At 41.2% G+C, this 18,284-nt stretch overlaps 2 protein-coding genes and 2 non-coding genes across 4 annotated transcripts; all 4 read left to right on the forward strand.

Moving 5' to 3' along the window:
• Positions 1 to 369: 369 nt before the first annotated feature.
• cited1 (Cbp/p300-interacting transactivator, with Glu/Asp-rich carboxy-terminal domain, 1) lies at positions 370 to 6,601 on the forward strand. Its single transcript, XM_061031777.1, has one exon. The coding sequence runs from the start codon at positions 370 to 372 to the stop codon at positions 928 to 930; it is 561 nt and encodes a 186-aa protein (XP_060887760.1). The 3' UTR covers positions 931 to 6,601.
• Positions 6,602 to 11,136: 4,535 nt separating this feature from the next.
• On the forward strand, positions 11,137 to 16,872 carry rps4x (ribosomal protein S4 X-linked). Its single transcript, XM_061031770.1, has 7 exons — positions 11,137 to 11,215; positions 11,797 to 11,874; positions 13,351 to 13,531; positions 14,885 to 14,982; positions 15,099 to 15,270; positions 15,361 to 15,518; positions 16,713 to 16,872. Exons 1-7 carry the CDS (start codon positions 11,213 to 11,215, stop codon positions 16,812 to 16,814), a joined length of 792 nt encoding a protein of 263 aa, XP_060887753.1. The 5' UTR covers positions 11,137 to 11,212; the 3' UTR covers positions 16,815 to 16,872.
• On the forward strand, positions 13,654 to 13,730 carry LOC132959122 (small nucleolar RNA SNORD61). Its single transcript, XR_009666913.1, has one exon. It is a non-coding gene; the product is annotated as a small nucleolar RNA SNORD61 (small nucleolar RNA).
• LOC132959123 (small nucleolar RNA SNORD61) lies at positions 15,630 to 15,701 on the forward strand. Its single transcript, XR_009666914.1, has one exon. It is a non-coding gene; the product is annotated as a small nucleolar RNA SNORD61 (small nucleolar RNA).
• Positions 16,873 to 18,284: the final 1,412 nt, after the last annotated feature.

The raw sequence follows: 18,284 nt of genomic DNA on the forward strand, positions 1-18,284 counted from the left end.
ACATGTTCAACAGGGTCCAGTGCATGCCGTTGTTTCACTTGGTATTCCAAGTTTCCCTCTGCACACCAACGGCTCAAACTGGAATGTGATGTGTACTTTACCCCGACTCTCTGCCAGATAAAAGTTATTTATAGGTATTGCAGATCAAATACCAGATATGACCAAGCTGCACAGGAATTATCAGAACACAGCACTTGGTTTTCTTTGATTCTGATCTCTATATTTGGATTCAGCATCAGATTATTTCGGGATTATCGCTCACATGGAAGTCCTGTCTGAATGACGCCTGGCTCGGTTTCTTGTCCCAGTTTTGTGACATTGCGTAACATTTCCTCTTCTCCTCCTTCAGGCTCTGGGTTTTTCCTGGTGATGACCTCACTGCTGCTCCCTGGCACTGCCCACGCTGCGATGAAGGACCTCTCCTCCTCCTCCTCTCCTCTCAGCTCCCTGCTCCACTACCCGTCCTCCAAAACCTCAGCCGTGACATTCTCTTCTCCGTCTTCCGGCACCGCCTCCTCCTCGCCGGGATCGACGCTGTCTTCGGCCAAACCTCAGCCCTTCTGCCTCCAGACGGGCCCACATCTCATCGCCAGCATGCAGCTACAAAAACTCAACTCGCACTACCAGAACCTCGCCGGGGCTTCTGCGGGACACCAAGCAACCGGCGGTGCTCAAAGAGGGTTCGGGGCCTCGCCGCTGAGCACGGGGAACCAGCTCCTGGGGCCGTCCGGAGGCGGGATGGGTGTCGGCATCGGCATGGGGAACCAAACCTCTGGTCCGGGTGCAATTATCGACTTTGACCCGGTGGACGAGGAGGTTCTGATGTCGCTGGTGGTGGAGCTCGGATTGGACCGAGCCAACGAGCTGCCCGAGCTTTGGCTGGGCCAGAACGAGTTTGACTTCATGTCGGACGTACCGGCGGGATGCTGACAGATAAGAAGAGAAAACTTTTAAAGATCTATGGAAGTAGTTGACAAAGAGAGAGAGATGTTCTCTCCTCTATTTTCTTTTTCTTTTTCCTCCTTTTCTTGGTCGATAAAACGACGAAACAGAAGAAACCGCGACAAAGAGAACGAGATAAGATGCACACTCCGGTTTCTTACTTTCTTTTGAACTCTTTATGGAAAGACAGATGGATATAAAAGAAAACCGATAACTTGCTTTGGATTTAGTAGTTGTTTTTTCAATCGAGTTGTGCTCTTGCGGAAAGAGGGCTCTGATTTGTATTTTGCTTTTTCATTTGAAGAACCATGAGCTGAGTAGGAACCGAAGGAAGGATTCAAACAAACAAAGAGACCCAAAGAGCTCAACTCGCCTTGAAACCAACGAGCAATGGCTGGTTTTATTGGGAACAAAATGGTCCACAAAAGACAGGTTGGAGATGTTCGAAGCCCTCTGGAAACAAAACAGTCAAGTTGACGCGCCGGTTTGACTTCTTGTTTTTCTCTCGAATGATGAATAGAAACAAGACTTTCTGGGAAGTTTGTGAAGGATGACACGCACTACGTTTCCTGTTTTCTCAATGGACAATATTAGACCGTGGTCTCGTGGGAAAGGGACTCCTGATCCCTTGCTCCTCACAAAGAAATTGCTTGTCTCAGAACTGGTTATCTCAATGTTCTTCTTTTCCGTTCTTCTTCTTGTTTGAATAAAGATCAAGCAGTCAAATTCGTAGAACATGTTATTTAAGACAGTGGCTGATACCCATCAGGACCTCTGGACAAGGAGCGCTTCTATAAATCGGTTCTACTTTTTCTCAACGTAATGAATTAGATAAAAGAGATGTGGGATTTTTCAGAGCATGGGACCTGAATGGAGTAAATTGTTTTCTCTTGCTCTGGAACACAACCCCCATTGAAATGGTCGAGGACTTTTGGTCATGTGAGTCGCTACTACATGTACGTTATTTGTTCCCCGGCCTACAGTGTAAGATCACTGACCCAGATGGTGTAGTCAATCTGTTGTCAATTATCTGAGATAGCACTTCCTGTTTTGAGTGAGGATACGAGGTCTGGTACACATTTGTGTATGCAATCCCAATGGCAACCCCGCTGTTTAGTGTTCGTCCTGTTTTAACCATCTTTGATGTTTGTTTTAAAACCTTTAATTCAGCCCTAACACACCTTATTATCGCCAAAGCGTCATCTGTTTTATCATTATAGACGGGGATTTTAAGTCCACATATTGCGGGGGCTTCATACCGAAACATCAACTGCCTTATGGTTAAAACATTCACAATGTTTATCCAAAGGTTTAAGCTTCAGTACCAAAGTAAACTTATAAATATTTGAACCCCCAAATCATAAAAGGTTATATGCTACTGTTTGCCGCTAACATGTTAACATCCCAGTCTGCTTTACTTTCCCTTGGCAGTGGAAATGTATAGAACATCTTTGCAGGTTAGCAGTGCACCCTCCAGCAAACATATTGGTGGTCCTCGAGCTGTTTGGCCGCAGTTGCACATTTAGCCATTTAGCCACTTGCTAGCTAGCCAGCAGTCCGACTCTCAAGTGTTTAATTATGACTTCTTAAGCCTGTTCAAATACGTGTTAGCATAAGCTATATGGACCGGTGGCATGCTGACCATATACAGTACTTACAAAAAAACAACGAGATGTAATGAATGTAGCACCAAGCAAGACGTGCACATCCTTTAGCTCGTCAGCGGCTACATACGCATTATTTTTCAAGCTAACACAGACAAGAAGCCTTAAAGGTGTTAGATACGATGACAACAGGCAGCTCACACATTTATTCTTGTCCGAGTTCAGCTAATTGCTAGCATGCAAGCTAGGTAGCAACCACTTTCTGAACATCATATTTTGGCTTCTGAACATAATGAAAAAGTTTTTTGAATATTACATTAATTGGAATTTAGCACTTTGCTACTTAAACTCAAGTGCCACTTTCTGGAGCTTTAGCTGTGTCAAAAAATTGGATGTTTAAGCTAGCAATCCTAAAAGAGTTGGATTATATCGTGACAGCTTCCGAGCTTTTGTGTCAGACAATTCGAGTGGCAGCCGAGCAAACTAACATCTAGAGCTGAAGATATGGCTTAAGTTATAGTAAATGGACCATGAGGTGGGTTTGTTTTGTGATCTGTCGGCCTATAGGGTAATTGTTCTTGAGTTGATATACTCAGGCCGGGGGATCCGAACTGAACCTCTTAAATTACACAAATTGTATGTGCCTCATTTGCATACTAAGTGATGTAACAGATGCTGTTTGCTTGAAACTTTTGGCTCATACTTTGATCTCACACAACATGTCTGTGATGGTAATATTAACTGAGTCAGTTTGGCAGGTGTTGTTTCTTGCCAATGCAGACTTGACATCCAACCCTCCACCTCCACCTATAGGGGCTGCACGCTGTCTTAGATGGATTCATGGGGGCTCTGACCTATATCTGTTGTGGTAATAGGAGACGCGGGCTCGAACCGTGTGGCAGCAACAAAGGCCTTTCACCTCCAACCCGGTGTGTCTGTCATCTGGGCATTGTGGATCTCTTCTTTGGACCACACACACAAAATAACACCTGTATGTTTATGTGCACGTACACAAAGACCTACAGAAACTCACCTGTGTGTGTTTCACATCCAGAGAAACAAAACTACTGTTTGTGTGCAAGCATACAAAGAACAAGGGGGAAAAAATACACCAAACGCACACACACAGAGAGAGAGAGAGGAGCACTGGGATGGTATTACAGCAGAGAAATGAGAGAAGCAGCCGTGAAACAGGAACTCGCAGAGAATATTGAAAAGAGAGAGTGGGAAACAAAATAAGTTGTTAAATACGAATACTACGAAGCACTGTAAAAGTCAAGACCAAATAGTTATAAAAAGAGTTATATGTTCAGCAAAGACATTTGCAGATGATGTTTAGAGGTAACATATTATTCAAAATACACTTCACCTTGGTTTTCAAACATTAATATGTGTCTCTAGTCTGACTACAAACCCCCCAATCATGAGAAATGTCCATCCTCTCCGTCTTCTGCCTGCTCCACTTTTCAGAAAATGTGTGCTCAAACAGGCCGTTTGGAGATTTTCCCTTCATGACATCACAAAGGGCTGTAGCCCCTCCCCCAGGTGGGTGACACTCCCACAGCTAGGTGTTTGTTCTGCCCTCTGAGTCTGCCTTCTCACCGTAAACAATAGGACATGGAGCGAGAAAGCACCGAGTACACCCAAAGCCCTTCCAGAGAGGGGGGCGTGGTCAGACACAGCTCATTTACATATTTAAAGGTACAGACACAGAAACAGCCTGTTCTGAGCAGGGCTGAAATAGAGGGGTTTATAGGCGTGATCAAATACAGGATCAGAGTGGATTTAGAACAAGAAACTTCACACACATGTTTTGAGGAGCTCTGAGACTTATTTAAACTTTCTGAAAAGGAGGAGGATATGTGACCTTTAAGTGTTGCAAATAAACACAAATTATCCCGCAGTCAAATTAGCTTCACTTTTGGTCTCATCACAGCTTTATCGTGTGCAAAGGTAAACAACGAGCAGCAGATCATCCTTCCTAATGAAAAGTTCTTCCAGGCCTTGTTAATTTATTTAGATGAAGACAGGTCGGCTTTCCTCACAGCAGCTATTCTCCTTACCCCCTTTTTGAAGTTGTTTTGAGTCTTGGTTGTTCTTCCCTTTCTTGAATGAAATGGGAGAAGTATTCATTAATGAAAACCCGATGAAGGAGTCCTTTTGGCGGATACCCCCCCCCTCCCTCCCCCCTCTCTCGTAACAACCACTTTATTGAGTGAGGAGTGAAAGAAGAAATAAAGATGCATCTCATCACTTTTTGAATCCAGCAGACAGACACACTGATTCTTTTCTTCGCCTGTCTCTGAGTCTTAAGTGGGTCAAAATAACATACTTCACTCGAGAACAGCCGAGTGTTTGTTTCCATCTGCTCCACGGTGTTTTAAAGTACTTTTTTGTGTGTGTGTGTGTTGTTTTGCTGTAATCCCAGCTGATTGAATGTTTTCTTTTTTTTGTTGCTGTGGGATGCCTCTCCTCCCCTCCCCTCCCCCGAGAAGTTGCCTAGTGGTCGAGGTTGTTTGAATCATCTGAGGGCTTTCATTTCCTCTTCTCCTTTACGCTCAATATTGCAGATTAACCTCCAGAGAGCGACGACCTTTTGAACTCAAATATACCTCACAGCTATTTGGTTTCTAATAACAACTTAGACATGTGCAACAAGATATTTCATCTTCGTTTTTGGTTTGCTTTGAATCCCAATCGGGGTGTGTTTGTACGCCTTATTACTGCGGAAAAAGTCGGGGTCACCAGTCGAGCATTCTACTTTCTTAGCACTCTATCTTAAAGCTCTACACTGCTGCTGGTTTTACACGTTTCTGCTCACTACAAATCCCTTAAACTGAAGCAGATTATTTCTGAAAGGATCCTTTAAGTTTATAGACGGTTTTCTTCAGATTCAAATCAGTAAAAGTCTCAAAAAGTACTAAAGTTCAAAAGAGCCGATATTTGTCGGTTTCAGCTTCTCAGTTTGACAATTTCATTATTTAACTCTTCAAATATTTAAGATTACAAGCAGTCACAGATTACTGGGTGTTACAAACCATAAGTAAAAAACTAGAGGCCGACCGATTTATCGGCTGGACGATAATATCGGCCGATATTTGCAAATCAAGTGACTATCGGTATCGGCTAATTTTATGTCGGATATACGCCGATATTACTCGATTTATCTACCAGTCAAATAGTATTTTATTAGAGTTTCATTTTGTTAAACGAGCAGTTATCTTCCTTCTCTCACCAGCAGAGGGCGCTGTATGGATTACAACAAGCATTATCATACAAAGACAGAGAATAGGTATAAATTGCTCAGATTCCAGAAGAATCCACCTAAAAGTTTCTGTAAAACACTTTTGTATCATTTAAAGACGGATGTGAAAAAACCCAAAGTGTAGCGTGTTTACGAGGGTTTCTCAGCAGACTTTTTTCCTGTAAGCAGTTGCTAGGCAACAATCAGAACCTGGAAGTTGCTGCTCCAATATTCACAATAGTTTTAAAAAAAAGTTCAAATGAGCTCCTGTGTGTGTGTGTTGTTTTATTTTGAAGTTGGGATGAGTTTTCCTCCTGAGCTTTTGGTGTCAGCGTGAGCTCTCAGTAAACCCCCTCGAGTCACGACTACCCGTCTGGATTTACAGTTTCTATGTGACAGCGGTGATTTGTTACTCACTCGACCGTTTCCCTCCGGGGCCGCCGGGTCATGAAAAATGTTCCAGAAACCTTCAACACCAGCGGTGATGTATCTGTTACAGGGTTTCCACTCCACATAATGAAGATGCTCAGCCACCGGTCCTCTCGTTACACATCAAGTCGAACGCTGCACTGATTCCATACTTTTTCTTTTCTACATATTTTACTTAAAAAAAAACCTCCAGATCATTTTATTTTCTTGTTTTTTTTCATGATGAATGATTATTATTGAAAGATGATTTTTAAAGCACTTTTGCTCACCGGCTCTCACTTGTACATCTATATGAATATGTAAATGAGTTATATTGAAAAAAGGCGTGTATTTTTGTTACGGCTTTGAGTTGAAGGATGAATAAAGAAGGAGAGAAACTTCAGTTGGAGTGGATTTGTTTTGTCATTTATACAGGACATGGATATTATGTAGGATGATGGAGTTGCTGAGTAGGCTTCACTGTAGTAGCTCGTTTCTCAACTGTAAGGTCGAGGGTTCGATCCCCAGCTCCTGCAGCCAACACACTTAACCCCAAGTTGCTCCCACTGCTTTAAATGTGATGTATGAATGTGATAGTTAACACTGATGGTCACTTTATACAGCAGCCTCTACCATCAGGGTGTGAATGTGTAGGTGTGAAGACTAACAAATCGCTTTACAAGCTCAAGTCCATTTACCATTTACAAATATCGAACATGCAAAATGCTTTTTTATGTCTTTATTTGAGAGGACGGATGGTGGACTGAGTCAGAAATCAATGTGAGAGTAAGTAAAGAACGTCATGCAGGAAATGTGCCACAGGCTGGATTCGAGCCCGGGGTCGACCACTCTGAAGACCACACAGCCTCTGCACATGGGGCGTGCAGACCAACCACCAGGCCACCAGCACCCCACACAAAATGTTAGTTTGATTGTATTCATTCTTAAATTAAGATTCTAGTTACAATATTCTACAAGAAGTCTTTCAGCTGAGACAAAAAGGAATAACTGAAGATTAGTTGTTGATGCTGTTTGTGAATTTGTACAACGTCTCCATCTGCTGGCTAAAGATTGTAAGTACAGTTAACTTGATATTACTCTTATTCAACCATTGCATTTAATGCTTATCTAAATAAACTTTACACCTTTTTATGTCTCGATAAAACTTTTCTGATTTAGTTGTTTGAGTTGGTTTGGAAAACAGAATGATTTCCAGTGGAACAGTTCAAAAATGGCAAAGTAATTCTTTATTTTTATATTAAGAGAATCTTTCTCTTCTTTTTAATGTTGTAGAGTAAAGCACAATGTACGCTTACCTGGACAACACCTTGTTTGATACATAAGGTTGTTAATGGGATCATTTCCAGTAAGTGCTGGTTGACCAGTTCAACATTTCTACTTACAATGAAATCCAAATAAAGATTTTTTTACTCGAGGAAACTCGCTTAGATGTTTTTCTTTTGCATGAGTTCAAATCAATGATCTGTGAGATAAAAACCAACAATGTGTTATTTGCTTGTAGAATTGTGTTTTCACGGTGATGCTGCGGGTTAGGAACACAGAAAAACCACTATAAGATATTAAAGTGTGTGTTAACTGACATCTCTGCCCGGTGATGTACTCTTCAAGGCTCACACCTACATAGAATTCAATGTGATGCTGCCCTCTGGTGGAGGAAACATGTTACTGCACACTAACAGATGCAATGAGCTCATGTTGTAAAGTAGAAAACATAATAATCGCCAATCAGGAGGTGCATTGGTATTAAAATAAGTAGTTTCCAGGGTCAACAGTGGCCTAGTGGTTAATGTGCGCGCCCCATGTATGGAGGCTGTAGTCCTCCAAGTGACGGCCCAGGTTCAAATCCGACCTGTGGCTCCTTTTCCGCATGTCATTCCCCACTCTATCTCTCTTCTCTTTTTCTGACTCTACCCACCGTCCTGTCTCTAAAAATAAATAAAGGAATAAAAAGCCCCAAAATAAACCTTTAAAAAGTAAATTAAGTAGTTTCCACTTTGCACACAGCATTAAGGGATTTTAACAAATTAAGGATGACTCATGTGTATAGTTGGCAAAGTTCTTCAGCTGGACTCGATTAAACTCCACATCTGAGTTAAACATCCTGCGGACCGTCAGAGTAAACAAACGTCACCTCCTCGTTCCTTCAGCTGAATGAATGAAACCTTTATTGCCCCTCGGGGAATTTGCCTCGCACAGAGAGCTAAAAAAAAACACAAAACCCAAACAAACATTTACAGGACAGCACATGAGAACACATAAAAACACACTAAAGCATCACATGAGTCAATGAGGGATTTCAGCAAGTTAATTAAAGTGCAGAGTGCCGAGTTCGTCCTGTATAATCAGCTCTTATTAAGCAGCTGAATACTGCACGGTACAAAGGATGTGACGCCTCTTTTAGTCCTCATCCTGGGCATTCTGTACCTGCGCCCTGAATTCAAGAGTTCATACTCTGACCAAAGGGGGTGCAGAGGGTCAGCTGTGATCTGACCGGTCTGTCAGGAAAGAAATGCTGTACATTTGCTTCCCGGTTATCTTGCTGCCTAGTTTAACAACCTTGTCCAGTTTGTTCTTACTTTGTAAGGACAGTGCTCCTCCCCAACACTGAATACAAAAGGTCAGCACACTTTCAATAAAAGTCTTGTAAAATAATTTCAGCATAGTGCTGTCAACATTAAAATTTCTTAGTTTCCTCAAAAGATAGAGGCGCTGTTGAGCCTTTGAATGTCTTGCTTTGGTGTTCCATGTCAGTTTGTTGTCAATTATTGTGCCAAGATACTTAAACTCTGGTACAATTTCAATTTCGGTGAGAGATAACTGTCTTCTAAAATCAATAATCATTTCTTTGGTTTTCTTTGTATTTAAAATCAATGAGTTATCAGAGCACCAGTTGTAAAAGTTGTCTCGCTCAGCACTGTAATTGGTCTCATCGTCATTTAAAAGACCTATTAGAGCGACATCATCTGCATACTTAATTAATTTACAGTTGTCATGATGACTTGTACAGTCATCGGTGTACAAAGTAAACAACAAAGGTGAGAGGACGCACCCCTGTGGTACCCCAGTGTGAGTGTGAGCTGCTGGAATAAGACTCCAGGGAATCTGTCTTTGACGCGTTTAAACTTGTTCTGGATCGATCGGGCAGTACGGCAGATTTTTAAAGAAGTGGGTCAGGAAATGAAAGAAGAAGAAATGTAAATGTAAACAAAACCTCCAAATCCAGAAAACTAAGTATTCAACAACTTCATTAAGATATTTACAAAAAAAATACTACTAAGAAATAAATGAATTTGTAATTATGTGCTCAGCTGAAGAATCATTACCATCATTTATTTACTAGAGACCGACAAATAAATCCTGTAAAAAAAGTAAAAATGTATTTTGATGCCAATAATAAAGTATTTTTTTGTTAAAGAAACAATTGAATCCTGCAGATGGTACAGAGTCTGGGATCTTTTCATATTCACATTTTTGTGTGTGCAGAACGTCTGAGCGGCGGCATCATGTGTGCATCCGTTGGTCTCATGTCAGAGGAAGACAGAGACCCGGGAGAGTTGAATCTCTCGACAGAGTAAACAGAACCAGGATCTGTCTGTATCAGAGGCATTTCCTGAACAGAACAATCTCACACACACACACACACACACACACACACACACACACACACACACACACACACACACACACACACACAGAGACAGGAGAGGGATCAGCAGCAACAGCAGTATGGCTCCATGGAGTCACATTTATTTAAAATGTAAATTTGCATTTATTCTTGTCAGTGTTTATTTTTCTATTATTATCTTTTTTATTTTTTTGTATTGAATTTGAGTTGAGCTTGTGTTTTATTACTCTAATAACTCCCCTGTTTGCTTCTTAAATTAGTTTAATTAATCTAACAACACCTACACTGTTGTCAATAGCTGATCTATTTTTTATTTTTTAAATCAATGTTTTAGTTTCTATTTTTTTTGTACATTCTTAATTTTTCTTTTTTTTATTTAAATTGTTCTGTGTTCACTTTTTGTTTGCAATCTTTGCTCTTTGCTGCTGTAACACTGTAAATTTCCCCGTTGTGGGATAAATAAAGGATTATCTTATCTTGTCTCTTTCATAAGTCAGTCTGGCTTTTATATAGTGCTTAATATAAATTAAAATCTTAACATTATTGTATTGTCTTTTTTATCCTACTACAAGTTTAAATATTCTTCTCTTATGTATTAATTTTAATATCTTATTGCTTTTATGTGTCATATTTTATTTTTTCATTTTTATACATATTTTTTAAATTCTTATTGGTGTGCATTAGTCTCTCAATGATTTTATAAACTACTTTTTTTGTCAATAACTTTTCTGCACTCTTGTAAAGCACTTTGAACTGCAATTTAATTTGTCTGAAAGGTTTTGCTTTCTTTTACATCTTAGTGAGTATGTGTTCTTGTTAGCTTTATTGTTTTTACTTGGACTACATTAATAATATGTCTCTGTGTTACATGTTTCTCTTTAGGAGGGGACACTCGACGAGCCCCTCTTCTGGGTTTATTTGGCTCCTCCAGCACATTTCTTTCAAAATGTATAGTTTGTTAATTAACTAATCATTATGTACTGTCTGTTTTTCCATTGATCTATTATGTTTATGTTTTTTTTGTGCAATAAAAAAAAAAAAGGTGCTATATAAATAAAGTTTGATTAATTGATTGATAACCATATTAGCCTATTTCTTCTAATCTTAGCCAACTCGTTTTATTTAATACTCCTTATCAACAGATTCTGTTTTAATTACATAAATTAACATCTTATATTTAATAAAACTAGAAAATATGATCTCCCCAATAAACCATTTTCTTGTAAATAATAAATAAAAAGTCGGTGGTAAACTGTTTAAAACCTAAAACGCGGCTGACAGTACTTTTTGTCCCTCCCAGTCTGCCGTACTCCGCCTTATCATTCAATACCGGAAGAAGGGAGGTCCTTTTCCCCCGCAGACTCCAACATGGTGAGCCGCTTTCCCTCACGATTCTCCTCTGAAATAATCATTAAACATCACTTTTTGCTCTTCTTTTATCAAACACGTATCCATCGTGGTTTAAAATAACACTTCGTATCGACTGATCGAGCTCTAAATTGTAACCGGAAGTGTCGATTGTTGATCTTTTATTCGTGATTTTAAATCGGGTGACACTTTGGTTAGGCTCGTTAGCATCAATGTGGCTATCAGCGTTAGCATGCGAGCTCAAACTATAACCGCTCATTGTGAAAGCAAATCACATTTTTTACTCTGTGTCACCCTCTGTAAAGCTGTATATACTCCTTTTATTGACGTTTCGCGTTTTATTATTAATTAAATGTTTAATTAAATAACCTTATACTGTAAACGACCCCAGTTTAACCAGGCCGAAGCCGGTTGATGCTAACTGCATGTGAGCTCACAATGCTACCCAGAAATGTCTAGTTTTCTTTAAAAATAAGCAGTTTTCTAAACTATTAAAGCAATATCTGGTGTTTTTATAATCCCAGCCTCCACTGTCAGTAGTTACTAACATTATTTAACCTCTTTTAACCTGTTCTTTTCTGCAGGCAAGAGGACCGAAGAAGCACCTGAAGCGCGTCGCGGCGCCAAAGCACTGGATGCTGGACAAGCTGACCGGAGTGTTTGTGAGTGTTTCTGTTTCCCTACATGGATGTTACAGCTTTATTTGAGTTCAGTTTAGACTCTGCAGGCTTTGTTTTACACTGTAAGGCAGCTGTGTTTACTGCAGGAGAGATAGAGAGGTCTTCATGATGGATCAGGTTCATGTGTTTCTGTGACTTTATAAAACTGATGGTTTCTACTTCTGTTTGGTGCATGTTGCTGATATCACACAGGGCAACACTTAACACTAAAGAGAGTAAAGTTACACTTCAAACTGATCAGATTCATGGATTGATTTTACCTGATTGTCTCTAATTTGTGCAGCTTAAAGGATGCAAACATTAATTTGTCTTTAACACCTCGGCGTGCACCCAATTATTTTAAACACAAAGATAAACCCTCACACAGGATTACCTCACCGGACTGTAAAATACAATATAACATCACAAACGTGTGATATATTTATCTGTATAGACATTTTACTCATAGCTTTTGTTTTTATATCTGCACCTTATTTTTCTGTGTAAACACTACCTGCTGTTTTTATTTTGCACTACAACGAGCCCAACTTATCTGCTCTGTAAAGTACAAGATTGAATGACAATAAAGAAAGTCCATTTGTCAGTCGCCATAGGGTTAACTCACTTATTAATACCTGAATACTTAAATTGCATTAACGGTATTTAACTTGTAACAGCGATGAAGTCAGAGTTGGGACACTTGTGTATTTCTTTGTAATGAAACCATGTCGTCGTCTCAGCCTTCAGTTTGTCGGCCACTTACAAAAATTTGCTCCTCTTCTGTGGCTGATGTCGAGTTTCATAACAATCCCTCCTCCATTCAGTCAAGCAGCAGAAGTAGAGCGCCGATGTGCGAATATAAAAGATTCTAGAGTCCATTCATTTGTCGTTTTTCGGATGTATCTGCAAAACGTTGTTTTCCCGGCCCGCGCCGTGTGACAGAATTTAATGTGTTTGACTCTTAAAGATCAGAAATGTCTTTTGTGACGTTTTTCACTGCTCTTTCTTTAAAGGATACGTCTTTTAAGATTTATTTTTCGGCTTTTTTTGCCTTTATTGGAGTGATAGGACAGTGGCTAGAGTCTGAAATCAGGGAGAGAGAGAGTGCGGGGAAAGGAGCCACAGGCTGGATTCAAACCCGGGCCGCCTGCTTGGAGGACGACAGCCTCCATACAGGGGGCGCGCGCACTAACCACTGCACCACCAGCGCCCCACAGATTATACATCTTTTAAATTCTATGACTTCTAACTTAATTGAAGTTGAACTAGGAAACTTTCACCTTTGAGGAATCATTCAGGTCTGTTAGAAATCCTCTTAGACGAGTTTGAAAGAAGTCCAGAGAGACTTTTATGCAGATTTGTCTAGGTCTAAAGTTGTAGCTGAGCATTATGGATCAGGGTTTACATGAAGCTGTCCTCAGTATTGTATGAGACCATTATGTAACTCAAGGTAATAAGTGAATGATTCCCCCCCCCCAGGCTCCTCGCCCCTCCACCGGTCCCCACAAGCTGAGGGAGTGCCTGCCCCTCATCATCTTCCTGAGGAACCGCCTCAAGTACGCCCTGACCGGAGACGAGGTGAAGAAGATCTGCATGCAGAGGTTCATCAAGATCGACGGCAAAGTCCGCACCGATGTCACCTACCCCGCTGGATTCATGGGTGAGCCGCCTCTCAGTGCAGCTGAAGTGTATGTGTGACCGTCTGATCTGTAGATACGCATGACGGGTTTGAGTGTTAACTTCTACAACGGGGGCGCCGTCGGGTACTAACAGGCAGAAGGAGCGATGATGATTTTTTTGGTTTTGATCAGAAATGAGATGAAACAACACGACCAATTCCTCTAAGAAGTTCTGAGCTCCAAATATGACACTTTTTCTAAATATGTTGATGAAAAGTAAAAAGTCTCCTCCAGCTGGGATGAGCAGCGAGCAGATTGTGACTTCAGTCTGAAATGTGACCAGCGAGACATCGGCTGTTATTTCATTGAATGGTGAAGCTCAGGTTGTTTTTCTGTGTCGGCTGTCAGAGTTTTTTTATTAAAGGTCTGGCTTGTACATTTCTGAAAACTTTAGATTTGTTTGGGTGAAAGTTGTGATATCGTGGGGATCGGGTGTAACTTGGATGAAGCCGTTTGGAAGAGGACGAGTAGTTATTGCACCTGATCTGTCTCTGAACTCGAGGAGGAGGATGTGCTCTCCTCTGTGCTCGTGAGGTGTGTTGGACTGGATGTTTATGATTACAGGTGTCACCGTGTGGTAGAGACAGAACAGAGTTAATGTTGTTTTGTTGTCGACACTCGCTCTCACCTCTCTCAGATCTGACACCAGGTCAGTCCCACCATGACCTCGTGTGGAGGTGTGGTTTTTTAATTTCCAAAGCCGAGGGAAGCCGTCACACCGACACACGCACTAAACACAATGTTCCTCTGTGAGGGGGAAAAGTTTCACTACATCTGTTGAAATAAGGAAGGCCGTTCTTCTCAGGAGTCGTGAGAAGTGTCACTAAGTTTGATTTTTACTTTTTCATTTGAGTAAATTTACCTGAACTAGCTGATGGAAAACCTTACTAGAATCATTCTGTCTTCTTTTTTTGGACTCATGCTCTTCATGTTTTCCGTCTTGTTACTTTTCTCCCTACTTAATTTCTAGTCCTCTAACTAATCAGCACTAAACACAGAGAATCCTCTGATTGAGACCTGAGTTATATTTCCAGAAAGTTCAGCAACACCGGGCTGGTAAAAGGGGGCGCGGCCTTAAATTGGAATGAGCTTTTACTTTGAAAGTCGTGAGAGATTGAGTCTGGTGTCTGAACATGTGGAGAAGAGAGACCGTCTTATACGGACACTCAGAAGTTTATCAACACGGCTCCAAATCTGTCACGGTGCTCTGATGTCATCGTGGTCATTTATTTGCTGTTGAAGCCGGAGACCGACGAGGAGAAGCCGACGCTGTTTTGTACTTTCACATTTGAACGTCAGGACGCTAAACGTTTTACTGTTTTGTGTTCTCTCAGATGTGATCAGCATCGAGAAGACCGGCGAGCACTTCCGTCTGATCTACGATGTGAAGGGACGTTTCACCGTCCACCGCATCACCGCCGAGGAGGCCAAGGTGAGAAACCATTTCTCAGACATTTTTTTCCGGCCGGTCGTTCTGATTTAAAGTTTAAATATCTGAATCAGGATTGAAGAGAAAGTCCTGACCCGTCTCCCTCTCTCCCTCCGCAGTACAAGCTGTGTAAGGTGAAGAAGCTCATGGTCGGCACCAAGGGAATCCCCCACCTGGTGACCCACGACGCCCGCACCATCCGCTACCCCGACCCCCTCATCAAGGTCAACGACACGATCCGCATCGACCTGGACACCGGCAAGATCACCGACTTCATCAAGTTTGATACCGGTGAGTTTCTCCTTCCTTCAGATTTGTCCACATTTCTGCTTTTTAATTAAGAACAAAGTTTTTAAAAAAACTTTCTTTCTCCTCCTGCAGGAAACTTGTGCATGGTGACCGGCGGCGCTAACTTGGGGCGTATCGGTGTGATCACCAACAGGGAGCGTCACCCCGGATCCTTCGATGTGGTCCACGTGAAGGACAGCACCGGAAACAACTTCGCCACCAGGCTCTCCAACATCTTCATTGTCGGCAAGGTGAGACTGCGTTTCATTTATATCTTGAAAACGTCGCCCGGAGGAATCACGGCTGCAGGCTCTCGGTTTGTTTTAACCACGAGGAGACGCTCCTCGGTTGAGTTTTTGGGAGCAATGATGACGTTTTTGGTTTTGATCAGCACTGAAAATACACGACCAATTCCTCTAAGAAGTTCTGAGCTCCGTCACCACAAACACTGCAGCTTTATAAGTTCCCGTCTTCAGAAATGAACACAGATGAGCTTCAGCTTGAAAGAACGAGTCGACTCCTCAAACGATCCCAACCCCTCGATGTCATGCATGTTTTTTTAATTTAATTATTACTTTATTGCAGGCTGTTTCACTACATTACAAGTTGTCATATTTCATCACAAATTTTGTTCATCCTGGCACATTTTATATATAATTTTTGAAACATACATGAAAATAAATAAAAATCCAAAGAAAAGGTACGAAGAGAAGAGATAATTAAGATTTAGAAAGAAAAAATAAGATTTAATACATGTTGACAGATGTCTCGCATGTTTACTTTGTCTGAATTAAAAAAAAAAAATGGATAGCTGTGTTCATAATGAGACGACCTTAAAGAAACTGAATTTGTAATGAGGGGAAAAAAACTTGAAATGTAATTAAATAATCTTAAAAACTAGACTAGAGAGTGTTTGTAGTTTGATGTTAGAGTGAAGAGCCTCGTCTGTGATTTAATCAAACTAAGAGATCTGTCCTGAGGAGAGACTCTGCTGTAAAACAAAATCTTTTCTCTGATGCTACCGAGCCTTCAGACATCCTCGTCTTTCTAACGTCTCTCTGACAGCTCAACGCCGAGACGTCGTCAGTTTGATCGATGTTCAACTTCAGCTGCTTTTAGAGTTTTTAAACCGTTAACTGCATGTTTCAAAGTGATCAGACTGAACACGATTACTTGGTTCAGTCACTCCATCTAGCACGCTTTGATTCGTTTATGACTTTGAATGAAGTTGTATGGAACATTTCAGTCTTTTGAAACTGGGAAAGCAAAGATTAAAGAAGCATTTAATTTAAAGAGATATTTACGGGATGTGTAGAAGAAAGAGACGACTTTCTGCAGGATCCGATCGTGTTCAGTCTTCATTCATCCTTATTGCCCTGTTTTCCACTTGCTCTATCTGCCTTTCATTTACTAACCCCCGTTGTCTCCATCCTCTCCGTCTCCAGGGCAACAAGCCGTGGGTGTCCCTGCCCAGAGGAAAGGGAATCCGTCTGACCATCGCCGAGGAGAGGGACAAGAGGCTGGCCGCCAAGCAGGGCAGCAGCTAAACACAGACAGCCTGAGCCCCTGGTTTTCAAATAAACTGTTATTTACAAAACAAACAAAGACGCCTGTTTGGACTCTTTCTTTAACTTCTGATCACACAGAGCGGTGGAGGTCGTGTTTACAAGTCAGACACATTACTGATGGATAGATCCCTCGTGAGTCTGTCAGTACGGTGGCCCCCTAGGACAATAGAAGAAACTGAACCCTGGTCCTGTTTATTTTCAGCTGTGACAGGTGAACGTGTCTGCTGTTTAAAAAGTCTTCAGGTACTTCTTGAAAGGGTTTTATGGAGTTAAATAATTTCTTGTCCAGGAGGAAATTTAAGATGACAAATAAAATATTAAATTGGGAGTTGATTAAGTTTTGCATCATATTTAGTTTATTTGCACATTTTTTGAAAGAGGAGTCAAACAGAAAATTAAAAACTAAAAAACAAAACATGCAGGTGATGTAGAAACCCATGAGGAGTTATCTCAAAACCTCACCTTAAGACTTAAACAAAAGTTAAAATACAGTAATCGCTTCATTACTGTCAGTGTTAGCAATAAGTTTAAACTTAAAATTCTCATGAAACAAAATAGAAAAAGGTCAATTTCACCTTTTGCTTTCAAACACGAGTGAGGAACCACGACTTTCACAATCTTCATAAATTGTCCAATTTAAGACTACCATGAATTTTTGTCTTCACATTTAAAACATGTAGAGTAACTGAAAAGTAAACCAGAGGTGGGATGGAGATGCTGAATTACCTCCCATCTAAACCCGATGTTGTCTTTGGAGGAGCGCTGATAGCCTTAGCGGTTATGTTGCGCGGCCCAGGTAACGATGCTATAGTCGTCGTCGCAGCAGCCGTGGGTTAATATCTGACCTGGGCCGTTTGCTGGATGTAATCCCCCTCTCTCTCTCCCAGATGTTTCCTCTCTCTCTTCGGCTCTTCCATCCAATAAAGTAAAAAAACAATAAAATGTCTGGACATCAGTCGTTCATGCGACCTGTAAAGTATTTTAATAACGAGGTTTTTTTTGCACATGTAGTAAAACCTGAGTACCAAAACAGTCACATTTAAAGGTGTACTGTCCCTTTAAGTCATCAGCTGGGACTTCTTTGCTCGATCTCACCAGCTGGTTAAAATCTCATCTACACCTCTATTCTCTCTATACAAAACAAAAAACCCTCTCCATCTCCACCTGCCCCCGTCCTCCCTCCGTTCCTATATCTAATCCCTCCATCCACTTTTTCCATCCCATCCTGCACGCATCCATCTGTTTACACTCCTAATCCCTCTGCTGCTTCCTATTCTCTCTCCCTCCTTTTTTTTCCACTTTCACCCCCTCCGATCGCTGTTTCCATATTTCTACCTTCATCCCTCCTTTCCTTTCCTACCTGAGCTCCTTTTCTCATTTCCTACATCCCAACTCTTTTCCTTACATCCTTCCTGAGATCATTTCCGGATTCCCCCCTCACATGCATCC

This window comes from Labrus mixtus, chromosome 23 (genome assembly GCF_963584025.1).
Source record: "Labrus mixtus chromosome 23, fLabMix1.1, whole genome shotgun sequence".
NCBI lineage: Eukaryota > Metazoa > Chordata > Actinopteri > Labriformes > Labridae > Labrus > Labrus mixtus.

Coding starts and splice junctions, on each gene's coding strand:
- cited1 (XM_061031777.1), top strand. CDS start 370: ATGACCTCACTGCTGCTCCCTGGCACTGCCCACGCTGCGATGAAGGAC.
- rps4x (XM_061031770.1), top strand. Junction 11,875..13,350: donor ACAAGCTGACCGGAGTGTTT/GTGAGTGTTTCT, acceptor CCCCCCCCCCAG/GCTCCTCGCCCCTCCACCGG. Junction 13,532..14,884: donor CTACCCCGCTGGATTCATGG/GTGAGCCGCCTC, acceptor GTGTTCTCTCAG/ATGTGATCAGCATCGAGAAG.